The sequence below is a fragment of the Bos javanicus genome, chromosome 16 (assembly GCF_032452875.1).
Source record: "Bos javanicus breed banteng chromosome 16, ARS-OSU_banteng_1.0, whole genome shotgun sequence".
In the NCBI taxonomy this organism is placed as follows: Eukaryota; Metazoa; Chordata; class Mammalia; order Artiodactyla; family Bovidae; genus Bos; species Bos javanicus.
In genome coordinates this window covers 76,009,713-76,036,268 of record NC_083883.1, presented here as the reverse complement: position 1 = coordinate 76,036,268, position 26,556 = coordinate 76,009,713, and the positions used below count along the sequence as shown (strand labels likewise).

At 50.7% G+C, this 26,556-nt stretch overlaps 1 protein-coding gene across 3 annotated transcripts in view; it reads right to left on the bottom strand.

Annotated features, from left to right (window-relative positions):
• The window catches only part of PLXNA2 (plexin A2), a 232,926-nt gene that overhangs the window by 47,899 nt on the left and 158,471 nt on the right, over window positions 1-26,556 (bottom strand). For all 3 annotated transcript variants that reach the window (XM_061383641.1, XM_061383643.1, XM_061383642.1), the window contains 3 exons: window positions 17,313-17,513; window positions 15,455-15,551; window positions 10,789-10,979 (listed from right to left, as the gene is read on the bottom strand). In XM_061383641.1, coding sequence (XP_061239625.1) covers window positions 10,789-10,979; window positions 15,455-15,551; window positions 17,313-17,513 — 489 coding nt within the window. The remainder of the gene's footprint in view (window positions 1-10,788; window positions 10,980-15,454; window positions 15,552-17,312; window positions 17,514-26,556) is intronic.

Sequence of the window (26,556 nt, the reverse complement as noted above, 5' to 3'; positions counted from 1 at the left end):
TTATATATTGGGTTTCCCCTGGTGGCTCAGATGGTAAACAATCCGCCTGCAACGTGGGAGATCTGGCTTTGACTCCTGGGTTGGGAAGATCCCCTGGAGAAGGGGGTGGCTACCCACTCCAGTATTCTGGCCTGGAGAATCCCCATGGACAGAAGAGCCTGGCAGGCTACAGTCCATGGAGTCGCAAAGAGTCGGACACGACTGAGAGACTAACACTTTCACTTTCTTATGTATTACATCTCACTTAGGGCTCACGACAACTATGAAGGAGGTGCTACCATTATTTTCATTTTATACACGCAGAATAGTGTTCTGGATAGGCGAAGGAACCGGCTCAAGGGGACAGAGTGAACGGCAGAGCCCAGCCAGGTCCACCTAACCCGTGCCTCCAGCCTCCCCACCACGCTGCCTGAGTCTCCAGCGTCCTGCCAGGGCACAGCCCCAAGGCCGTCAGCTATGAGAACTCATGCCCCAGCCTCGTGAGCCCCTCTGTGCAGGCCCGCCATGGCTGAGGCCACCCTCCAAGGAGCTCTGGAGTTGGTTAGCCACCATTTCTCTGAACTTCTCAGCTTCCATCCTCCCCACTCTCTGGCCCTGACCCTGTGAATGCCCACACTCCCCTCGGCCTTGCCCCAGTGCCATCTCTCCCTGTGCATTCGAGTCTCCCCAAATGATGCTCTGGGTGGGGACCACTGGCTTGCTTCCCATCTCTGTAGCAGGCTTGATGACGAGTGTGGTGCCCACTCCACTTCCTCCCCCAGCCCATGGACTGACAGTTCTATTTGTCTAACTGAGCCCAGGAAAGAGATGAAGGATGCTACAGGGTCAAACATGGGAATTCCAGAGTCAAGTAGCTAGGATGAAGTCCCAGTTCTACAGCTCACTAGCAGTGCGACATTAAGAAAGGTATCACCCTTCACAGTACCTTGGTTTCCTCATCTGTAAAGTGGGGCTCATGATAATTGCTTCCACCTCATAGAAGTTGTCATAAGGTCTAAATGAGATAATATACAGATGGTGATAAGTTAGCAGTGCTAGGTCGCAGGTGAGCATTCAGTGAGTGCTAGCTATCTTTTTTCTCATTACTATTTTTTGATTAAGAAATCTCAGCAGAAGCCAGGCCAGTTGAGTTCCAAAAGAGTTCAGTTCAGTTCAGTCGCTTAGTTGTGTCAGACTCTTTGCAACCCCATGGACTGCAGCACGCCAGGCCTCCCTGACCATCACCAACTCCCGGAGTTTGCTCAAACTCATGTCCATTAAGTTGGTGATGCCATCCAACCATCTCATCCTCTGTTGTCCCCTCTTTCTCCTGCCTTCAATCTTTCCCAGCATCAGGGTCTTTTCAAATGAGTCAGTTCTTTGCATCAGGCGGCCAAAGTAGTGGAGTTTCAGCTTCAGCATCAGTCCTTCCAGTGAATATTCAGGCCTGATTTCCTTTAGGATGGACTGGTTGCCTCTCCTTGCAGTCCAAGGGATTCTCAAAAGTCTTCTCTAACATCACAGTTCAAAAGCATAAATTCTTCAGCACTCAGCTTTTTTTATAGTCCAACTCTCATATGCATACATGACTACTGTTTTCTCCCAAGGAGGAAGCGTCTTTTAATTTCATGGCTGCAGTCACCATCTGCGATGAAAATGGAGCCACCCAAAATAAAGTCTCTCACTGTTTCCATTGTTTCCCCATCTACTTGCTATGAAGTGATGGGACCCGATGCCATGATCTTAGTTTTCTGAATGTTGAGTTTTAAGGCAACATTTTCACTCTCCTCTTTCACTTTCATCCAGAGGCTCTTTAGTTCCTCTTCACTTTCTGCCATAAGGGTGGTGTCATCTGCGTATCTGAGGTTATTGATATTTCTCCCGGCAATCTTAATTCTAGCTTGTGCTTCATCTAGCCCAGCATTTCACATGATGTACTCTGCATATACGGAGAAGGCAATGGCAACCCACTCCAGTACTCTTGCCTGGAAAATCCTATGGACGGAGGAGCCTGGTAGGCTGCAGTCTATGGGGTCGCACAGAGTCGGACACGACTGAAGCGACTTAGCAGCAGCAGCAGCAGCACTCTGCATATAAGTTAAATAAGCAGGGTGACAGTACACAGCCTTGACCCAGAAGCAAAACAATGAAGTCCACAGAACCTCAGAAATACTCAGAAACTACGGGCATCCTACACCTCAAAGCATTGGTTCAGTTCAGTTCAGTCACTTAGTTGCGTCTCTTTGTGACCCCATGGACCACAGCACGCCAGGCCACCCTCTCTATCACCAACTCCTGGAGCCTTCTCAAACTCAAGTTTATCATGTCGGTGATGCCATCCAACCATCTCATCCTCTGTCATCCCTGTCTCCTCCCGCCTTCAATCTTTCCCAGCATCGGGGTCTTTTCAAATAAGTCAGTTCTTTGCATCAAGTGGCTTAGCTTCAGCATCAGTCCTTCCAATGAATATTCAGGACTGATTTCTTTTAGGATGGACTGGTTGGATCTCCTTGCCATCCAAGGGACGCTCAAGAGTCTCCTCCAATACCACAGTTCAAAACCATCAATTCTTGGGCGATCAGCTTTCTTTATGGTCCAACTCTCACATCCATAGCTTTGACTAGGTGGACCTTTGTCAGCAAAGTAATATTTCTGCTTTTTAATATAATGTCTAGGTTTTTCATAGCTTTTATTCCAAGGAGGAAGCGTTTTTTAATTTCATGACTGCAGTCCATCTGCAGTGATTTTGGAGCCCCTCAAAATAAAGTCTGTTACTCTTTCCATTGTTTCCCCACCTATTTGCCATGAAGTGATGGGACCGGATGCCATGATCTTCATTTTTTGAATGTTGAGTTTTAAGCCAGCTTTTTTCACTCTCCTCTTTCACTTTCATCAAGAGGCTCTTTAATTCCTCTTTGCCTTCCGCTATAAGATTGGTGTCCTCTGCATATCTGAGGTTATTGATATTTCTCCCAAAGTGGCTTCATGTTTACAAGTGTCCTATGCAAGTGGATCCTCTGGGTATTGTTTTTGGTGGGGCTCAGGGCAAGCGGAGAGGGCCAAGTTGTAGCAGGGGAAAGCCAGGTGTGGAGACTGCCCAGCACGGCGTTTGCTGCCTCTCTGACAGACCTGTGGGGCTCTTGCCATGTCTGCAGCAGGCTGTCAGCACCCTAGACTGTATTCTTAAGAGGAGGTGGGAAAGGAGAATTCAGAGCCTCCCAGCACAGCCAAGGGTGTGGGTCCAGGGGAGTCACTCGGGTGGAGCATCCCCAGTGGATGGGCACACTTTGTATCGAAAGCTCCTGTGTCTGAGGTTGGAATCAGGAGGGCTCTGCCCCCTCATCAGGACAGGCCAGGGAGGACACTTGTGGGTAGTATGGGGACAGTTAATCTTCTCCTGACTAACCCACTTACTCCTTTCCTGTTGCTTAGAGTTTTCCTGACTTGAGAGGGCAGTGATGCCAACATTGTGTCCGCAAATTCTGACCCCAGCCTGGCTCCCCAAGGCACCTGGATGCTGAATCCAAGATAGCAGACTGTCACGTCCTTTTCCACCCTCGCGTGTCTGTGTGGGTGTGGACGTGGGCGTGTGTGTGCTCGAGCAAGCGTGAGCACACTCTTCACGGCAGAGCCCAGCCAAAGAGCTCTGCAGGCATCCATAGCATCGGCAACACCAGCTTTCTACCCGGCACGGATCCTTGCCGGCTCTGTCTTAGCTGATAGTACATTCAAAACCTAATTGTTATCTCAGCAGAGTAACTCCATTATTCATCCTGACACCATCCCCCGTTAGCTGTTTGTTGCAGTGATGTTATATTAATGAGGCCTGCAAATAAATGAACGGGAGATCAGAGGGCTGACTTGTTTCTCAGGAAAGCTGGCTGACTTATTTATTTATTTGTTGGGAACTTTGCAGCGAGTCACTCTCACCCTGGGCAGGTGGCTCTTGTCTTTTCCTGTGGAAACTCACTGTAGCCTTATATATAAATACTTCCAAGTATCCAGCTTGCCACACAGTTTCACATAAGCATTTGCAACTGAGAGAATCCAGGAAAAGGATCTACTTTAAAATGTTAGGGCAAACGGAGAGCGGGAGGAATCAAGAGCAATGGATCATCTCAAACTTCTAGAGCATCAAGAATTATTTATGCCTGGTTTCGGAGGGCAGTGCTGGCAGTTTTCAACTGGTTTTCTTTCCCGGTTACATGTACCTAAGATAATGTGGAACAGAATGGATATTCCCTAATGGTGGTTTAGCGAGGCGTGGGGAGTTACTGAAGTTGACAACTTTATACGGAAAAGCCACAAAGTGGTTAATGGAGAGACCACTGCAAAACCAGTTCTCCTAGGATCTGGCATCAGTGTGACCTTACTGGACAGTGTGGCAGGGGACTTCAGAGGTACACAGGAGTGTCTCCTGGTTCCCAAATGGTGTAGGCTCCTGATCACTCACTGAGGACGCCAACACGGGGGATTTGTCCCTTGCATCCTAAGCCTGCTTTGCCTTTATTTCACCCCGATCTCCATTCTCACCTGCAGATATGAACTGCCTGGGCCCCAGCCTTTGGGCTTTCTGATCAACTGAGATGCTTGTGAGAGCAGCTTTCACTGTGACCATCATCCCACTCATAGACACCGACCAGAAGCCAACCGAACAGTCCGATAGCTTTAAGGACCACAGGTAATTGAAGTAACACCTCCCCTGGATGTACAGGAAGTGATCGCCTTACACTGAAAAGTGCCCCCAATGTTCTACCGTTCTTCTCCCCATTGATAGAAATAAGTGTGAACTTAATTCTCTTTAGGAAGACAGGGGAAGGTTATTTTAAGGCTTAAAAGAGTAACCAATGTCCCCAGTTTGTCCGTATCTCCTGACACTGACCAAGGGGACTCGGATCCTGGGCTCAGATGTTTTGGGGGTGGGGTGAAGTGGGAAAGTGCACAGCCAGGGAATACTTCTCTATCCCTCTGGCCAAGAGAAGGAGCATCAAAAGGTGGGGCAAGTTTGCATTCTGGAGTCAAGAAGCACCAGTGAATTTGTCTTGCCACTAACCAGATGTGTGACTTTGGGCAAATTATTTACTCCCCTAAGCACTGTTTCCCTGGCTCTTAAATGGAGATAATTACAGTCATCTTGCAGGATTGTAATAGGAAGGAGCAGGTACGCAGAATCTATGGGTTCTGGCACATAGTAGTGTCTGGTTAAAGAAAAGCTATTATTAGTAAGACTCCCGGAACTACAAGTGTGACTCATCTGTTCAGGTCCTTGGCCTGACTGGTGTTCTTGTTAGGTGTGGAGCTCTAGGTCCTTGCTGCAGTCCTCTTTCCTAATAGCAGGCAGCTGCAAAGGGTTACAAATTACAAATCTCTGTCTGAAGCCCTTTGGGAGAAGTAGAGCAGCCTGCAGGGCAAGCAGGTCCCAGCCTCTTCCAGGTGGCCAGTGTTCAGGGACAGGCTGGCTGTATCGCCCGGCCACCCAACTCAGGACTAATTTATTCACGTGATAACTTCTAACCTAATCATGCCTGAATCAATTCCTTAGTACCACAGCACCTCCTCTTTTTGCTTAGAATATTCTGTTGTGGGAATTTGTGTTGAATTTTATCCCCCACAAATTCACATGTTGAATCCCTAACTCCCATCACCTCAGAATAAGACCTTATTTGGAGATAGAGTCTTTACAGAGATAATCACATTAAAACTGAGGTCATCAGTGTGGGCCCTAATCAAATATGACTGGGATTCTTATTTTAAAAAATTGGAGACAGACATGCACACAGGTAGAACACCTTGGTGATATGAAGGTTGAGGTCAGGGAGCTGCTTCCACAAGCCAAAGAATGCCAAATACTGCCCCAAACCACCAGAAACCAAGAGAAAGGCTCGAACACATTCTCCTCACAGGCCTTACAGCATGAACCAACCCACTGAAAGCCGGATGTCAGACTTCGGCCTCCAGAACTGAGAAAGCAAATTTCTGTTTTTTAAGGTCCCCAGCGGAGTCTGATCCCTGCAGCCCTAGCAGACCAATGCACTCGCTTGGAGTGGAGACCTCTTTGACAGGTGCTCCAATACCTCTTGGCCCTTCCCAAAGTTTTCTCCCAAGAAGCTCTTCCATTGGCCCGTTCTGCTGGGCGCTGCCCACTCACAGTCTCTCTGGGCTTTGCTTTCTCTCTAGGGGATAGCTCCTAACATCCTCCACTGTGATGTCCTGGTGGGTCCCTGAGGCACACGCTGGGGAGGAACAGAAGCGTGCTTTCCAAACCTCCATGCGTCATCTCCTGTTCTGGGGCCTGAACAGGTGACACGTGTGCAGACGCCCAGGATGGCAGCTGGAGTGGGAACAGCCTGGAATGCCTCCCGCAGGGGACAGCGTCATTATCACACCAAGGGCTGGCTGAGAGGGAGCAGACGGTGAGTCCTGAGGGGGTCCTAACCTGAAGTCGAGGCAAACTGGGAAATTCAATCGGCTGGAAGATGTGTCCTACATGGAGCTGCCACAGGAGATGGGTCTCTAGGGGAGGGCTTGGTTGCCATGGAGACAGCTGGGTTAGGAGGGGTTAAGGAAGAGCACAGCTGTTCAGCCAACTAAGCTTCAGCTCACTCCTTTTCCTTTGAGGTCAGCTCACTGATTGCCCTGCCCCGGCAGGCAAGACAGCCCCATTCCAGTCCCTGCTGGTTTCCAGCAGTGGACATCCTGCTGCTCCCAGGAACCACCTTGGGCCATCTCCTCCCTCAGGAAGGATCTTTGTGGTCAATGGCTCCTGTTTACACGTGGGCACGTCCTGAGGGGCTATACATTTTTGAAGATAAGGGAGGGTCAGAGACGAGAGGGAGGTTTGTAAAAAAGAGCACAGAGCTTGTAGAATTCCGATTGTAAAAAAAAAAAAAAAAAAAAGATATAGGCCAACATCAAGGAATTAGCCAAGAAAGCCCAGGTAAAGGAAATGAGTTGACTCTTCTTGAAAGTTACTTTTAACAAATCACACGTTCTTGAGAACAGATGCCGCCGAAATGAGGTGGTGCTCTTCTCAGTTCGTGCTACAGAGGTTGGTTCTCTTGATTACTGGTGATGCTAACTTTGATCACTTGGTTAAGATACCTTAAGCCTTTAACCATCCGTCCACCAGGCTTCTTCACTGTAAAGCGTGTACGAAAGTACTCTGCACCATTCTTGTTGTAATGAACACAGGTCGTGTGGGGAGAGAGCTTGAGGCTCTGTCAGCATCCCATTTCTCACCGTTCTTTGCTAATTTGCTAATTTTGCTCATTTTAGCCTTCATTGGACATTCCTGCCTGAAACAAAGATTACTGTGAACTTTGCTAAGTGGTGATATTTCTGTTTCCCTAAAGTCCTTCTATTTTTAGGACTTGGGATTCTAGAATAAAGAGGAGCTTCCTCTCTCCCACATTGTTTATTTATATCAATAAGGACCACACATTCTTCTATTATTTTCTTGCATCAAGTACATTAGGATGATTATTTATTTTCTTGCTCACATTGCTGCAGATTTGGACACTGGGGCTAAATCAAGTCGGCTCATGTGCCCTTTTGACGTGAAACTACAGCTGTTTTAGTGTTGTCACTTGAATTTAATCACGAGAAAACCGTCAGACAAATCCTAATTGAAAGGCATCCTACAAAACAATGGTCACGAAAGACAAAGACTGGGGATGCGGGCGCTGGGCAGTCGTGATGACGAATGCCGCACGTGGTCTGGATTGGAGTCTGGGCCAGAAAAAGGGCGTCATCGGGACGACTGGGAAATGTGAAGAAGACATGTATATTGGACGGCGTTATTCCATCACTGTTAATTTCCTAAGTCTGATCATTGTTCTGTGGTTATGTAAGATGCTAATTTTGGAGAATCTGGGTGAAGAGTATATGAAAGTTCTTTGTACTATTTTTGCACCTTTTTATCAGTCTGAAATTATCTCAAACATGCAAAGTTTAAAAAGTGAAAAATGGCTTTTGTAAGGAGAGGAGGCTTGGTTGGGGGTTGGGGGTGCAGACTGAACGCGGGTAGAAGGTTCCTGCTCTGGCTTCTCCCACCGACGTGTCCGGTCCGGAGTGCCTGCCGTCCCTGCAGTGGCTGGAGACACCGTGTGGGTTTGTCTCTCTCCCCTGATGCTCTTTCTTTGTCTACAGCCTCTACTTGAAAAACACCAACAGGAGAGACCCCACTGCTCAGGGCCTCCACTTCCTGCTGCTGCGTTCACTGGGAAAATCAATTACCGCCTAATTACCTCAGGGGGTTAATTAGCATCGCATAGCCTGGGTGTCCTGGGGAACAGAGCAGCCTGTCAGTCCCCGGTCAGTGAGCAGGGGCGTGGGGGCAGAGGTCTCTCTGGAGAAGCCCGCCTTCGGGCGGGGCTGGGGCGCAGTCAGGGTTGGCAAGGGTGAGAGGGCTGATGGAAACGGGTGCCTCCTGTCTGATCCGAGCGTCCCTGGACCACAGGTGCGGAAGCAGAGAGACGAACCACAGCCGCAGCAGGAAGAATTATAGGATGGAGCAAATTCTCAGGGCAGCCGCTGCTGGAAATCACTAGAATCAGGGAGAAGGCACGGAGCCCTGAGCGGCTCAGGGAGCTAGTCTGGGGCAGAGGCCGGGGCACCACCAGCAGTCCCAGTGAGCACTTTGCCAGTGAGATGAGGGCATAGGAGAGAGTCAGTAGGCACCGCCAGCGGGCATGGCCAAGAGAAGATTGGGATTGTAGAAGCCTGGTCTTTGAAGGGCAGAGTCCGCACCCTCATAGCACCTTCCTACAGGGATGAATGAGAACCTGGGTAGAGGGACACACGCTCCTCCAGCACCTCACTGTCCCTGGGATTCACAGCCCTGTGGATGCACAGCATCTGGTCTGTACACCCTAGGAAGGCTGGATGTGAGGGATGGGAAGCCCACTTCTTTTTTACTGTACCATCATACAAAAAAGGATTTTATTTTGGGAGATAGATTTCTAATTTACGGCAGGTTTTACTTCCAGAAATAAAACCCCCAAACAACACAATCTCATTCAATCTTAAAGGCTGGCACGCTGAGCAAGGAATGTCCTTTTCAGTGTCGGGTTCCAGGGCTCTGCCTTTTGGTAAGCTTTCAGCCACCAAATCATCCACAGTAACATGTTCTAGTCTTTTTTCTTTAATTACCTCTAGCGCAAAAGCAAATCACATCATTTAAAGTCATGATCTTTACAGTATGCCTTCTGCTGATCCTTCCAGCCAACATTCAATTAATTTAGGTCTCAGCAGCCCTTTGAGGCGTTCTCTTTCTCCAGTTTCTATCAACTTTTGCTTCATTGATGCTTTCTACTGAGCATCTTTGTTCATCTTGCTAACCACACTCTTTGGCTGCCCGGACCTAGACCCTCAGTCGAAGCCCGCTTCTTGTTTAATATTACTTGGGCAAATCATAGACACTTTAAAAATGTTCTTACAATTAAATATATCTGAGCTGAAATATAAGCTCTGCCATTGTGAACTTGGACAATTCCATCACTCAGAGCCACGTTTTCTTCCTCTGTAAAACGGAGGTGAGCATTTTGGCTTCTCATGGAGTTTATGAGGGCTAGATGAGACAGTGCCAAGCACACCAAACAAATATCTGCTCCCTCTTCAAATATCTCCTGGTAGGCTAACAATACTCATTTGATCTTGAGGCTTCTTTCTTATTTTTTTTTTTTAACTGATCTGAAGCTGCAAATTGGTCACAGGGATGTTCCATTAGTTTCCCAATACTCTGTGACACAGGTGAGAGCCAGACTTGGCTTAGAGTCAGACTTGGCTTGCTTTGGCCAGTAATGGGAAAATGAGGCAGGAAAAGGGACAGTGCAGCTGCTCAGGGAAGAAGCAGAAAAGGAGCAGCTGCTCCTGCTTTCTTCTTTTCTTTTTTAAAATTTTTCTGCCAAACTGCATGGCTTGTGCGATCTTTGTTCCCCAACCAGGGCTAGAACCCGGTCCATGGCAGCAAAAGGCCAAGTGTAACCCACTGGACCAGCAGAGAACTCCCTGCTCCTGCTTTCTTAGACTTGCAAATCACAGTGGTACCTGCCCTGGCTGATATTCCTAGTCATCTTGAGGAATGTGTAATTAGTTTCAAAGTGCAAGTGACAGTCGGTGAGTAGGGAACAGTAAAGAGTGATGAGCTCCTAAGGCAACCAGAGTTAAATGCAACTACTCCTCTCCCCAGCCATTCAAACCCCAAGCAGCTGCGTATTCATTCACATCATCTCTTCATCTTCCTTTGCACCTGACTATTCAGGAAACATCATTTTTTCCCTCCTCAGGATAATTAGTTACCTATTTCTTTCCATTAAAATGCACAAACAAATTCGGACAGAAAGGAAACCTGGGGAAACGGCGCGGTGGCTCATGCAGTGCCTGCCTTCACTTTCTCCTTCCATTTTCAACTTTGCAACTCTGGGCTAATTGCAGCCCCTGACATCACATTTCTGCTGAGAAAAGCTGAGCCTGTTTTTTCTGAAATGTTCACCCACCATCCAGCCAATTTCTCATCCCCACCTGGCAAAGCTGGGCTGGCAGGCAGTCTGGGCTGGCTCTGCCTCCTTGGCGCACACATGCACACTGAGGCACACGCATGGCTGTGCACGTGCATGAGGACACACTCCCACACACTTGTCACTTATGGCTGCACACGGGCCATCGGGACACCCGTGAGAGGCGTTACCTGCTCTCGCATTAACCTCATTCTACATCAAGCATTCTTTCATAAAGGCTCAGTTCCCCGTGCCCTGGGGGAGGGTCAGCTCCCAGCCATTCCGTCCCACTCTGGGAACCTGGGGGGCTTACCTCGGTGATCTGAGGGTTGGAGCACTTGACGTTGTGGCTGGACCAGTCAAGCCAGGGGCTGGAGGAGCTGCTGCAGTGCTGCTGAAGGGTGCATCTGCGCTCGCCACTGCACCAGCCACACTCAAACTTCCGGTCGGCCTTGAGGCAGAGGCCGCAGCTCTCCCGCTGGGCTGCACACTTGTAGAGGTGGACTGCAGAGGGAAGGACGGGGCGGTCAAACAGGGAGCTGCAGAGGACTCCTCACTGCTTACCCCCTTCTTGCGAGCGTGATAGAAACCGCCCCATCCACGGATAACACCAATGATTGTCATTATCCTTGCAAAGAATAATTGACGGGGAATTAATAATAAATTGAGGCTCTTAGCAGTTGTTTAAAGGCACGACAGAAAATATTATTATTTAAGAATTCTGGCTCTAGATTAAGTTGGATCAGGGCTTTTCTTGTGGCTTCAGCACTTCCTAGCGATGTGACAAAGAATTTAAATTCTTTGAGTATCTAGTCTGTAACACTCGGGGATCAGTAAGTTCAGTCAGTTCAGTTCTGATCAGTTCAGTTCAGTCGCTCAGTCGTGTCTGACTCTTTGAGACCCCATGGACTGCAGCACACCAGGCCTCCCTATCCATCACCAGCTTCCGGAGTTTACTCAAACTCACGTCTGTTGAGTCGATGATGCCATCCAACCACCTCAGCCTCAGTCATCCCCTTCTCCTCCTGCCTTCAATCTTTCCCAGCATCATCATTTTCAAATGAGTCAGTTCCTTGCATCAGGTGGCCAAAGTATTGGAGTTTCAGCTTCAGCATCAGCCCTTCCAATGAATATTCAGGACTGATTTCCTTTAGGATGGACTGGTTGGATCTCCTTGCAGTCCAAGGAACTCTCAAGAGTCTTCTCCAACACCACAGTTCAAAAGCATCAATTCTTCGGCACTCAGCTTTCTTTATAGTCCAACTCTCACATCCATATATGACTACTGGAAAAACCACAGCCTTGACTACACAGATCTTTGTTGGCAAAGTAATGTCTCTGCTTTTTAATATGCTGTCTAGGTTGGTCATAACTTTTCTTCCAAGGAGCAGACATCTTTTAATTTCAAGGCTGCAGTCACCATCTGCAGTGATTTTGGAGCCCCCCAAAATAAAGTCTGTCACAGTTTCCACTGTTTCCCCATCTATTTGCCAAGAAGTGATGGGACCAGATGCCACGATCTTAGTTTTCTGAATGTTGAGTTTTAAGCCAACTTTTTCACTCTCCTCTTTCAATTTCATCCAGAGGCTCTTTAGTTCTTCTTTGCTTTCTGCCGTAAGTGTGGTGTCATCTGAATATCTGAGGTTATGGATATTTCTCCTGGGAATCTTGATTCCAGCTTGTGCTTCATCCAGCCCAGCATTTCCCATGATGTACTGTGCATATAAGTTAAATAAGCAGGGTGACAATATACAGCCTTGACGTACTCCTTTCCTGATTTTGAACCAGTCTGTTGTTCCATGTCAAGTTCTAAGTGTTGCTTCTTGACCTGGATACAGATTTCTCAGGAGGCAGGTGAGGTGGTCTGGAATTCTCTTCTCTTTAAGAATTCTCTACAGTTTGTTGTGATCCACACAATAATCACTGTTTTTCGTGAGGTTTGAATGAGATGTGGTCTTCAGTGATTGACACGGTGTCCGCAACATAGCCTAGTTCTATGCATACTTACTATCTTTTCTTTCAACTCAGGCTACATTCTTGGATGTGGTATTCAGTGATTGACATGGTGTCTGCAGCATAGCCTAGTTCTGTACATACTTACTATCTTTTCTTTCAACTCAGGCTACGTTCTTGCGCTGCTGCCTCTATTTCTGACACATATGGGCCTCGTTGAAAGAGGTCAGGACTGATTCCCATTTCAGGCAAAAATGAAGCTCAAAGAGAGAGGTAGGGACTCTCAGAGTTTAAAGGTTAGAGCCCCAAGCTGGAAAACACTCGCTGTGCTGCTAGAACGCAGGTCCCGAGAGGAGAGGGGTACGCAGGGGGACCTGGTGGGTCTGAGAGATGCTGGCTGGGCTTTCAAGAGAGGCCACGTGCCCGGCGGCGTGGAGACAGAGCTAGCTCATAAGGAAAGAGGGTGGGCACAGTCTTGTGGATGGAGAGAACATCCCGAAAGAGGACAAACTGGCTACTTTTGGGGTCTGCAGATGCTCTTGGTTTTGTCTCTTCCGCATTTAGAGGCCCTGGACGGGCCAGTGGCAGAACAGTTTTGTGAGCCCGAGGCTTGGTTGTTGTTTGCTGCTGTTTTGAATTCAGAGTCCCAGGAGGAATTCTCCAGAAGGGGGATACTGGGAAAGCCCTTTCTCAGTTCTGGTCAAGCACACATGAGCTCGCAGGCCCCTGGGCGGCGTGCGTCTGGAGGCCAGGGACAGGTCCCAGGGGAGGCGCATTTTTTTATTCTTCCATGGGTTTATTCTTCCCTTTTATTCTCATCCTGTTCCTCTGCTCTGCCAACCATTCCTCAATCCCAGCTACAGAGACTACATTGAAACATCCTGATCCTATGGTTTCTTATGGTACAGGGCAGGAAATGGGAATCTTAAAATGAACAGGTCGACACTGCATTTATTAACATGCATGAATGGTCCCCATCTAATTCCTCATTTGATCCTCACAATGGCCCCCCGCTGCCCAGATAGAGAACTTGGCACACACAGAGGAGCAGTAATTAGTGTGAGTTCATCTAGCTACCAGTGAAAGAGGCAGGATTCGAACCCCAGTTCGTTGGATTATGGAATCCTAGTCCTTTGCACCAACACAATGCATTAGCCTCCAGGGACAGCGAGGCTCTGGGAGGGAGGTGAGTGTGAAGACACCATGGCCTATGCATTCAAGGAGCTGCTTAAAAGTTGTTGGGTGCCACAAGGGAGGATTCTGATACAAGAGCTTGGATGTGGCCATTTTTTTTCTCTAAAACTCCAGGTGCAAAGGCAACCTCCGGGAACTAAGCCCAGATTCTCAGCAGGCGAAATGTCTATCTCCTAGCACTGGGAAAGTTTGGCCTGGGTATGAGGAGAAATAGAAGAAGAATCTCCCAATCTGGGCTCTGATTTCGATGGCAGCATCCAGCACAGGGATGGCAGCGCCTGGAGGAGATGCTGAAGCACTCACAGGTCCTCCTGGGGCCTTGGTCCCTCTCTCTGTGCCCCTGGGGTGACCTCAGCCTGAAGGACAGGCTTGTGAAAACCCTAGCTAATTGAAACGTGACATGTGGCTCATGGCCCTGGGTCAGAGGACAGGGTTCTGGGGGAGGAAGTTTCACATCTCACAGTGGCCTGAGCCATGGGAGGAAGGACAGTGCCTTGGTTAAGCACGTGAGCTCCAAAATGAGACTGTCTGGGTTCAAATCCTGTCTCTTATTATTTGACTCTTGGTCCATTTCTTTCTTTTTTCAACTTCATTGAGGTGTAACTGACAAAAAAATTGTATAATATTTAAAGTGATAATTTGATATACTACAGAGCGAAAAGATTTCTCCCATCTTGTTAATTAATAGATGTTAAGAACACACAAATGTTAAGAACATTTAAGTTCTGCTCTTTTAGCAAACTCCAGTTCCATAACACAGTGATATTAACCATAGTCACCATGCTATAATTAGATTCTTATTCATCTTAGGGCTGGAAGTTTGTACCCTTTTACCAACTTCTCCCTATTTCTCCAACCTTCAACCTCTTTTCTATTCTGTTTCTGATGAGTTGGGACTTTTCCCCCCCCAGATTCCACATATAAGTTATCCTACACAGTCTTTGTCTTAAAAACATGGAACACTTGGTGAGCTGGTGTCACTTTGTGCAGGGGTCAGGCTGGTCTCCGCCTTGTTCCAATTTTAGTGTCCGTGTTGCCAAAGCCAGCAGTCTTGGTCTCCCTCTTAGCTTCTTTGGGTCTTGGTTCCCTTATTTATAAAATGAAGATAATGCTAGGGCATCCTTCTCAGTGTTACAATGATTAGGACAAAAAAAAAAAAATCCTAAATAAATCACTCAGTGAGTGCCTAGCCAGGGTGCTCATCAAACTGGAGTCACTTCAGTCACTCTGGAGCGCTGGGAGGAATGCTGTACGGAGGGCAGCCGACCTGGCACCCAGGAGGACCTCCACGTGGGTCTGCAGGACCAGAATGAGGCCACCTCATGGAACGCCCCCTCCCGCATCAGCCCAGCTCCTTCCTGAGGTTTCTCGCAACAGCCGTGCCCTGGAGTCAGCCAGCTGGGCCCTCCCACCCACCTCAGGACCAGGGGAGCAGATTGACAAGCCTTCTTTGTACAGCGGCTGAGGCCAAAGACAGGAGAACCAGGACCTCATTGGGAATAATATCTCCATTTCCAGGGAAACCGGCAGGACGTTCCTGCCTGCTGTTCTCCTGGTCAGGTTCCACAGACACTTCAAAGTCTTCGGGAGCCAGAGGAACAGGCGATGAGCCGGCAGCCGCCCGGCGGATGCTCTGGTTGTAATAAAACACGGTTCCCAACAGGACTCCTTTGATGACGCCAAATGTTGCTTTGGGGACCTCTGAAGAGTTCCGCGGACAGGCGGAGTATATTATTCATGGCACCGTGGCCGGCCGGCTCTGATCCCTCCAGCCCCGGTCTTTCCCGGGGGTCGCGGAAAGACCAAAACTTGACCCGGAAGTAGCCGCCTACCTTTCAGGTCCTGAGGGTTGTCGATGATGAAATTGCCATTCCACACCACGGCAAAGTCCACGGCCAGGTTGCTGATGTCCATGCCGTCATACTGGTACTGCGGGGAGAGGGGCGGGGCACACGTTCACGAGGAATTCTATCCCGGGGGTCAGGGTGCTGCTGGCATCCCAGGGGGCCAGGAAGCAAACCAGGGGCTCGGGTTCCCTCTGGGATGAGAGAGGAGCAGATGGAGAGACAGGAGCCCCAGGCGCGCTCACATCATCCCTACAGTGCCTCCCTCCGACTCCCAGTCACTGGCGCCAACAGGATCCCGCTCAGACCCCTTTGCTGGCATTTAAAACCTCCTATAATCCAGTCCAGGCTTAGTTCTCCAACCTCGCTTCCACTGCTTTCCTCCAGAAACCTCTGGAGCCCCTGTCTCCGAGGAAACTCTCCTAAGCCCCTCGCTGCACCCGTTCGGTTCACACTTCACAAGGAAAGCCTCTCCTCTCCCGACAGCCTCCAGCCTCCAGCACCTTGCCTCTTCTAGCCTGGCTCAGACGCACCTTCCCCTCTTCTCTGCCCTCCCTCCCAGCCCACTCCGTGCTCCCCGTCCCCTGGTGTTTGGTCTTGAACCCGGCACTTCCTGGGATCTGCACTGGATTTCCCCCCATGGAAATCTCTTTAGGAAGCCCACTCACCGCTCTGGACACCCCGCAAAGCCCTGACACAGCACGTGCATAACGGACGGCAGTGCCTCAGTGGTTGACTGGCCAGGCCCTGCAGGGGCCCTTTCTTTCCACGTGTGAGCTTTACTTCCATCAACAGTCCACTAGGGACAGTGCCCAGAGCTTTGCGGGCACACCTCTGAGCAGCCCAACCCCTGAAGGCTACCAAGCCGCAGTCGGGAGTGGACTTCCTCCCATGTTGATCCTGCCTGGGACCCTCAAGCCCTCAGACACATCAGACCCGCCCCTCTGGTGGCCCAGCTCCTGAGCCTCAGCGGAGACCGCCCCTGGGACTCCCTGCCGCGGGGGCTGCCCAGCCTGGCCACGCAGCTCCCGGGGCCCGTCACCGTCAGCCCGCCCCACTCCCCGGCCCCAGCTTCCCACCGCCTTCCTCCCTTTGTCGTGCTCCATGACTTTCTCATCTCCTACCTTCCCCGGGTGCTGGGCGGTCTTCCACCAATTACAAATTCTATCAAGCGCCCGTGACCCGGGAACCCGACAGCTCCCTGATAAGAGGCCCAAGATTTCTCTTTATCGCTCGCAGGCGAATTACCTTCCCTCAGCACCTCTGTCACATTCCTCCCCCCTCCATCTCCCAGCTGACCCCCCACGGGCAGAGACAGGGAGCTGGCAGATGAAAAGATCTTCGCTGGGCTAGCGGGATAATGAAACACCTCGTGGGGCTCTGTGGCGTTCAGGATCGGTTTAACCCTTGCTGCTCTTGAGGTTCACTGCGTCTTCCTCCTCTCCCTCCTCCCCACTCCTTCCTACCTCCCCTGGCCCCTTCCGCAGCTTTCCTCCCGCGTGGTACCCTCCCTGCATCCACTTCCCGAACTGGGGCAGGCTCTGGGGTCACGTTGACTGGCACTGAAAAAGTTTCACCAAAGGCTAAGAGGTACTCTTTCAACTCGGAGAGGGCGCAAATCTCTCAACTTAAGCCACGAGGGTCCTTGCAGCCCTCCACTCCCGCCAACACCTGCCCTGCTCTGCTGAGGAACCCTGGGTGTCTGTATACTCTCCTCTGTCTCTGTGGACAGGGGTTGCTTGTGGATGTGGAAGGTTCTAGAAGCTGGGGGGAGGCCAGGCTGAGGCCCTGGCCCAGGTGTGAGAGAAAGGCCGGCTCTGGCTGGCCTGGGCCCCGGTCCTCTTACCGAACTGTTCTGGCACTGGACGCTGGAGCTGTTGAAGCGCAGGGCGGGGACCCGATGGACGGCCCCCTGGATGTTGAGGACGCATTCATAGCCCCGCTGGCCAGACTGAGGCTGGGGCAGGTTTCGGGCCTTGAGGGTGATTGGCTTCACTTCCCCGACGGGTATCAGGATCTCCTCAGTGGGGACCAGCTGGGGGCAGTCCTGGGGAGCAAGCAGAAGGCCTCTGTCTGGTCTGTCCTGGCTCATACCTCCCTACTCCCCAAGCCCGGGCGGAGGGACAGGCCCTTGATGCCGCGCCAGACCCCTCTGCATCCAGGCGGGGTGCCCCCGAGGACGCTCCTCATTGTGGAGTCGGCAGGGAATGTGAGACCTATCTCTTAGCTCCAGGGCTTTGAGATTGTCATCCCCAGCCCACGAGTCATCCTGAATCTGATGTGCATGTTACCATCGAGGAATTAAATTTTCAAGCCTCGATATGGCAGGTTGCAGAATTTTTATCTCCTGAGACACAGGCTAAATGAGGCTCTACACGTGCCTGTCCCCAGCCTGGACGCCTGCACCGCTGGCTGCCTCTTCCCACCGGCTCCAGCTCCCCTCTCGCTTGCACCGTCCGTGCCCGAGGCCATCTGTTATCGACAGCCTCAGCTCCCAGCTCCGACTGAGCGGTCTTTTCAGGAGGTGGATCAAGCCCCCACTGTACCCTATCCGCCCCCCAACCCCGCCTCAATTATCAGTGCTCTAAATGCTTGCTCTGGCTTTTTATCTCAGTTCATTACCAGGCCCGGTGTGAAGACCATGTTGCTTTGGAAAACAAAACAGAAAAAAAAAGAAAGTCTTGGTGGGCCCGCGCTGCGGGAAGGACCATGAGAGAGCCAGGATGCGAGGGGGAGAGTGATGTCCCCCAGCTCTTCTTCCAGAGGCTGTTTCTCTGCCAGAGGTCAGACGGCCACCTCCCCACAGCTCCAGCCCCCTGCCCACTTTCTCCCTCTCTGGGAGGACATTGCCCAGTGGCCTGGGGCAGTGAGGACACGCAGCCTCCTTCACGTGCAGCCGTGTCCTGTCTCCAAGGATCAGCTGGGGCAAGTCTTGAAGGAGGCGCCTATTTCCTTGTGCCCGTGTGGTCCATGGTGGTGGTGGTTCTTTAGGGATGGTGTAGGGTTGCTCTCCTGCAGAAGGTGCTACTGGCATTTAGTGTGGGGGTGGGGGGCAGGGGGCAGGATGGTGAACTTCCTCAAGGTGTAGGACAGTTCGGTTCAGTCACTCAGTCATGTCCGACTCTTTGCGACCCCATGGACCGCAACACGCCAGGCCTCCCTGACCATCACCAACTCCCGGAGCTTACTCAAACCCATGTCCATCGAGTCGGTGATGCCATCCAACCATCTCCGCCTCTGTTGTCCCCTTCTCCTCCCGCCTTCAATCTTTCCCAGCATCAGGGTCTTTTCCAATGAGTCGGTTCTTTGCATCAGGCGGCCAAAGTATTGGAGTTTCAGTTTCAGCATGAGTCCTTCCAGTGAATATTCAGGACTGATCTCCTTTAGGATGGACTGGCTGCATCTCCTTGCAGTCCAAGGGACTCTCAAGAATCTTCTCCAACACCACATTTTAAAAGCATCAAGGTGTAGGACAGTCTAGAACAATAAATGGTCCTTCTGCAAGGCCCAAGGCATCCCAGGAAAGAAGCCGTTGGCAGGAATGTTGAACGATGGACGGCCTGGGGCGGTGGGGTGGGGCTGGGGATGGGGGTAGGGGGTAGGGGACGGGGGTTTCTGGCTCAGTGTGGGCTTCAGCAGTGGGCCTCAGAAGGAAGTCCTTCACCATCTGGCCCCTGTGTCCCTCTTACTCTGAGATTCCTGTGCATCGAGGTCCAGCCATACCACAGAGGAATTTAAGATTAGACCTGAGGAGTCATCGCCCTCACTCATCAACCTCTGGTCCTTTGAAGATGCTTTTCTCTGTACTGGAAACACTCCCCCCCCACCCCTAATCTTCCTACTGGCCCTTGACTCAGCCCTCTTTAGTTGCTGCTGCTGCTGCTAAGTTGCTTCAGTTGTGTCCAACTCTGTGTGACCCCATAGACAGCAGCCCACCAGGCTCCCCCATCCCTGGGATTCTCCAGGCAAGAACACTGGAGTGGGTTGCCATTTCCTCCTCCAATGCATGAAAGTGAAAAGTGAAAGTGAAGTCGCTCAGTCGTGTCCGACTCGTAGCGACCCCATGGACTGCAGCCTACCAGGCTCCTCCATCCATGGGATTTTCCAGGAAAGAGCACCGGAGCCTTCAAACTCAGCTCTGCAGCTCCTTCTTTGTAAAGCAGCCCCTGACCCCGTCCCTACTGGCAGGTCACAGATACTCCCCAGCCCTCCCCTGGGCCGTCCGCCAGCAGCACTGAGCCCTCACAATTGCAGTTTCCTGTTGACTTGTCCTCCTCACTGGCTTGTGAGCCTTGACGATCAGGCTGCATCTGACTCACCTCCGTATCCCCAGGCTTTATCCCCATTCCTGACGTGTAGTGGACAACTGCTAATGGCTTGTGGGAAGGTAAGTGGAAATCAAGGAAGTAAAGCAACAGACACAAAACTATCTCAAACTTTCCTTTCGGCTCCAACTTCCCAGATTCTTCAGAGATGAGGGTAAATCCTTGTCTTCCGGACATCTAGAGACTTGGGCGGGAGTTTGATTCCCAAAGCTGGGATTGATTTGCAATGGTCACTGTTTCTGGAGTCACAGGATTGCTAAATTGGTACGTCCATATCTATTGGAGGAATCCTGAGGATTTACAGAAAGCTGGGTCCAGAAGAAGTTTCCACAGAAACCTGTCTAGGAGGGTCTGGCTGAAGCTCTGGGGTCATGGAGCCGGCCCTCGGTGACTGCCTGTGAGGGCACGGGGCAAGCGCGGTTTCCACAGGAGACAGGATCACGAGACAGCCCCAGAACAGGTGGGGCCCTGTTTAGAAGCCAGTCACTCAAGCTGCCAGCTCATAAACTTGCTCTTTGCTGTACTTTTACTTTTATTCCCCGAGGGCACTCTTGACAGAGTCTTTCATATATTTATAGCCAAGAAAAAAAAAAAAAAGTGAACACCACTTTAGGAAAACCCAGGCATCCCATAGAGAAGGAGATACTATTTCCTGTTAGTGGCTAAAAATCCTCATTGAGTCTAATAAATCAGAATTTTAATTTAGACTGGAAATAAGGCTGAGGTACAGCAAGGGGTGTGTGTGTGTGTGTGTGTGTGTGTGTGTGTACCTGTAAGAGAGAGGGAGAGAACAGATTTTCAGAATCAGAACTAGTTGATATATTGTAAAGGATGACCCGTTGTTTTTCACCTCTAATGAGCTCAGAGAACAAATTCAGATTTCACGAGCAGAGTCTTTAAGACATACTTTTGGGAGTATGATGTCTTAGGTTAGTGAACAAGATTGTAGAATCCTATTAACCATGACAAAAATACATGTATGCGTGTGTACATGCACAAATACACACCTATATACCCATACACACCCTCATCTTTCGGGCTGGGTTGTCTGATTCAGACTGACAGTTGAAGAATCATAAGTAGACTTTATGAGTACTTTTATGCATTTTTTAAAGAGATTCTAAAATTTTATTTAAAAAAAATTCCTGTGGTCTGCTGTTTCAGACTCTCTGGGACTAAGCTGAAGGGTGATGGTTAGGGGCTTCCAAATGCCTAAAGAGGGTTCTGAGATTGCCCCTGGGGAAAAGAATCTCAGGCTTTGCTTGTTTTTGGCTATTTCTCTCAGGCCAGACAGAATTGCATCCTTCCTTGCATTCTCTAGGGAAAGAAGTGGCTGGTGCCCAGGTGTCCTCTCTTCTCCTAGGTAACGGGATACACAGACTCCTTGGGTTAGGAGATGGTTCTGCTGACTGTCTGGAGGTGCAGTGGGTCTTGTATGGGAAAGGCGGAGGTGCAGGAGAGCTGGCAGCCCAGAACATCGCCAAGTTGCTGGAACGTCAGTTCCTCCGGGGTTTGTGACAGGTGATGCTGTGCTGTGCTGTGCTGGCTTAGTCGCTTGGTCGTGTCTGCCTCTTTGTGACCCCATGGACTGTAGCCCGCCAGGCTCCTCTGCCCACGGGGATTCTCCAGGCAAGAATACAGGAGTGAGTTTCCATGCTCTCCTCCAGGGAGTCTTCCTGACCCAGGAATCAAACCGGGGTCTCCCGCATGGCGGGCGGATTCTTTACCATTTGAGCCACCAGTGAAGCCCAAGCTGCAGTGGGTAGCCTATCGCTTCTCCAGGGGAATCTTTCTGACCCAGGAGTTGAATCGGGGTCTCCTGCATTGCAGGTGGATTCTTTACCAGCTGAGCTAACAGGGAAGCCCGTGGAAGGTGATAGGTTTCATCAAATATAAAAGGCCATTTCCAACCTGTTTGCTCCTGGGAGTACATACACACACACAGACGCACGCACGCACACACACACACACACACACACACACGCACACAGCATGCTGCACCCTTCATGCACAGCGTGAGGACTGCTGTGAACGCTGCTCAAAGACATTGCTCCTGCAGACCCCTGGTCTCCTGAGTGACCTCTGTAGGTCATTCTACTCCTCCCTCTGCCTCTAGGTCAATGGGCAGCAGGATCCCGCTCCGCTCCTTAGCAGCAAGCTGAGCTTCTATCGAGATGAGCAGGTGTCCTGTTTGGGGACGTCCCGGGGGAGGGGTGGGCTGAGGAGGAGGAGACGTGAGGGGGAGGGCAGGACGCTGGCCCTGCAGCCCGATGGACGAGCCTTCGGGCGGCAGGGTTCACCCTGTTCTGTACTTCACCGGCTCTCAGCACAGGGGACCTTCCTTCAGCCCTCTGAAACGACTGCTCCCACGTGCAAATGACATTATCTTCACCCACTGGACTTCAAAGAGAGACAGCAGCCCACATCCGGGTAAGCTAATCGGATTTATGTGGTTCTATCTCTCCCCCGGGACAGGGTGTAAAGGAGATATTTATGTATCTACATCTCACTAGGCCTGGTTTAGCCATGGTGGGAGATGAGCTTTTCAGGCTGAAAGCCATATATACTCCGGCGCACACCCGCTCGCAAACACTGTCACCGCTTACCCTGGCCCAGGGGTGCCCAGATTTCTGGGACCCCATCCGAGACCGGCTGTGCTCTGAGTGGGGGAAAGGTCTGGCTCGTGAACTTAAAAGCACTCAAGAGATGGCTCAATTGAAATTCAACTTCCTCATCTACAAAATGGGCTTCCAAGTGGCGCTAATGGTAAAGAGCCCGCCTGCCAATGTAGGAGACATAAGAGATGTGATTTCCATCCCTGGGTTGGGAAGATGCCCTGAAGGACCGCATGGCAACCCACTCCAGTATTCTTGCCTGGAGAACCCCATGGACAGAGGAGCCTGGTGGGCTATAGTCCCTAGGGTTGCAAAGAGTCAAACATGACTGAACAGACTTACCACTCAGGCATCTATAAAATGGGACCAGTTATACTTGACAACTCTAGGTTGCAGGCAATAAGGACATGAAGGTCTGTCGTCAGTGGTAATAAACTGGATTAACCATGTTAATATTATCACTGCATATTTCTCACGTGAACTCAGGATCAGAGGACTTCAACTTATTCAGCGCCAGCTTGGGTGTACTGAATCATGACTTCTGCATTTATGTGAGGATCATAGGAAAACTGTTTAAACTTATCAATTTATTCATCTAGGATAGAATTTACTTCATAGAAAAGTTACAACTGAGGTTAAAGATATATATGTATAATGTTGAGTATATAATAAACTCTCAAAAAATGCTAACTACTAATATGTTTATTTTTAATTGCATTCACTCTAGGACCTCCCTGGTGGCTCAGATGGTAGAGTCTGCCCTCAATGTGGGAGACACAGGTTCAATCTTTGAGTTGGGAAGATCCCCTGGAGAAGGAGATGGCAATCCACTCCAGTATTGCCTGGAAAATCTCATGGCTGGAGAAGCCTGGAGGGCTACAGTCCATGGAGTTGCAAAGAGTCGGACAGTCTATGGGGTTGTTAGTCCGACTGAACGACTAACGCTTTCTCTTTCACTTAGCAAAGCGGTTCTTGGTTTTCAGGACTAAGCCTGGGATCATCCGTCCATCAGCCCTTTGGAAAGAAGTAGGCAGATGTACCTCATGTACTGGCCACCTTTGCATCTGGACATGGTACTACTGACCTGTGTTCCATGGGCAGTTTCTCTGTCTGTGCGAATGGATTTGTGTGGGTCCCTCCACACTGGGGGGCTTCCCAGATGGCACCAGTGGTAAAGAACCCGCCTGCCAATGCAGGAGATGGAAAAGATGCGGCTTGGATCCCTGGGTCAGGGAGATCTCCTGGAGGAGGGCATGGCAACCCACTCCTGTATCCTTGCCTGGAGAATCCCGTGGACAGAGGAGCCTGGCGGGCTACAGTTCATGGGGTCTCAAAGAGTCGGGCACGACTGAGCGACTGAGCACCACACATACGCTCTCCCCACCCCGAACCCTCATGACCAACAGCACAGAGCCTGGTTAAGATCAGGACGGCGAGTGTAGCTGAGACCGTGAAAACAGACGTGCGAGCTGGGCCTGATTTTCTGGAGAAAGCATCCTGTACTGCGCCTTTTTGGATGCCTGAGTTCTCTGTAGCCTTAGGCAAAGGAAAAAAAAACTAAATTTTTAGCATCTTGGTTACTACATCTGTCAAATATGAATTATGTGAAACTGCAGGTCTGTTGTGAGAATCAATTGAGATGCCATATGTCAGTGGTTCTCAATCTTCGGCTTACTCTGGGATGGGGCCCAGGAATTTGAATTTCTAACAAGTTCCCGAGTGATGCTGGTGCGGCTGGTTCCCCTCCCCCACCCTCCTGTCACATGCGAGAGAAATGCAAATGTGTGATGTCTTAGCCTTGCTATACAAATCAATGGAGCTAATCAGTTATATATTGTTCCTAAGAAGTAGATAGATGTAAAATTTTGGTTTAAATTGCAGTGGGGCAGGGGGGAGGGGGCTTACTGGAAGCATAAAAGATATTCTAGGAACCCCAAAGGGACAGCTAAGGGATCTCGAGTTCCCAGAAGAACCTGAGGATGCCAGGAAAGACTCCCGACTGAATAAAGGAACTTCGCTCAAGCTGAACACGCTCACCTCTGTGGTTCCCCCCTCGGGGCTTCCCCCTAAAACAAGCTTTGGACAGCTGGGAAGTGATGTGTGAGGGGCTGCGGCCCTGCCATCTCCTGGGGTCCTGCCTCCCACTTCCCGTCCTGAGCTAAGTCAGGAGCTTGGGGGGCCCGGGGCCACCCCTCCGAGAGAGCCCATCCCCGGGGTGGGGCCTGGGGTCTGTCAGCAGGGTGAGGAGGAGGAGGCGATGAGACTAAGGTATTTCTCTCACCTCCAGGAGCAGACATTAAGGAGAGGAAATGAAAACTGAGCTGGGAAGCCTCTGGCTTTACCCCCAGGGCTCTTTCGGTATTAATTTAATCCTAACTTTGGATGGCAACCGCCTCTCCCAGGCCCAGCTCTCTGGAATACTTGAGTTACCCGTGGCCGTGAGGGAGCTGTGTTCCAGGGACTTCTAGAGCGCGTGAGGGAGGCGGCATGATTCCAGCTAGCCCTCTGGGCCTCAGGCCCCTGGCCCACACGGGCAGAGTTACTGTCTCGCTGGGTCTTCCACCCCCCGCACTCCTGTGGCTTGCAGGTCCTGTCTGGCTTGGCTCTGGGTTTCTCTGGGCCTGAAGGAGCCCAGCTGCCAGGAGAAAATGAAGCGGCTTCTCATCCGGACGTCCCCGTCATTCTCTCTCTCTCTCGGCATTCTGTGGTCCTTCTCGACTTATTTCATTAACCAAGTTAGGAGGTTAAGGGCTTCCCTTGTAGCTCAGTCCGTAAAGAATCTGCCTGCAATGCTGGAGACCCGTGTTAGATCCCTGGGTCGGGAAGATCCCCTGGAGGAGGAAATGGCAACCCACTCTAGCATCCTTGCCTGGAGAATCACATGGATAGAGGAGCCTGGCGGGCTGCAGTCTATGGGGTCGCAAAGAGTTGGGCACGACTGAGCGACTAACACTTACTAACTTAAGTTAGGAGGTTAGAAGTGGCTGGTATGAAGGTCAGTTTCTGAGGCCCTTCACTGCCCAGCCTTGGCCTCAGCGTCACCCTGCCCCTGGCGTCCGACCTCCCCTGGCCATTGTCCTGTGGACGCCCAGGCTGGGTCCTCCCTCTGTCCCACTGCACCCTCGGGTCGTGGGCCCTTTCCTACGGGTGAGAAGACAGGCCTGAAAAGCGGTCTCAGCCTCCTGCAGGATCCCGGGGCTGGGATTAATTTCCAAGGCCCACTAAGACCAGCGTGGCGCTCTCTGGGCAGCCACTTCAAAGCATCCTGACTGGCTGGAGGAAAGGCCTTCCTTGAAAGGTTCTTGGGCCCGAGATAACTGGCTCCATCCCGCGGAGGCACCTGCGGTTGGGTCTGCCTTAAATACCGCCTGTGGGCACCATTTGTGTGTGTTTCTTTCAAGACAGGCAGATTTCATTTTTTTTCTAGCCTGAATATAACACATATTGTTTCAGAAGCTAAGAAGAATTCAAGGCCGTGTGTGTGTGTGTGTGTGTGTGTGTGTGTGTGTGTGTGTGTGTGATTGCGTTTGGGAAACCTTTCAAGGCTTACTTTCTTCTTAAATTAAAAGTTTAAAAAATTAGCTTTATTGAGGTATAAATGGGCTTCCCAGGTAGCTCAGTGGTGAAGAACCTGCCTGCCAATACAGGAGACATGAGTTTGATTCCTGGGTCAGGAAGATTTCTTGGGGAAGGAAACGGCAACCCATTCCAGTGTTCTTTCCTGGGAAATCCCATGGACAGAGGAGCCTGGTGAGTTACAGTACATGGGGTTGCAAAACAGTCAGGCCTGACTTAGCGACTAAACAACCATTGACAAATACAATTGTGAGGTGCTTAACACTGATGAGCCTATCCGCAGGGCGGGGATAGAGACGCAGACACAGAGCGCGGACTTGTGGACACGTCAGGAGGAGGAGAGGCCGGGATGAACAGAGAGAGCAGTGCTGAAATACCCACACTGCCGCGCGTCAAACGGCCAGCTCGTGGGAAGTTGCTGTACAAAACAGGCAGCTCAGCCCGGTGCTCTGTGATACCTGGAGGGCTGGGCGGGTGGAGTGGAAGCAGGCTCAAGGGGAGGGGATATAGGGACACTTAACAGGTCAGGAAGCAGCACTTAGAACTGGACATGGAACAACAGACTGGTTCCAAA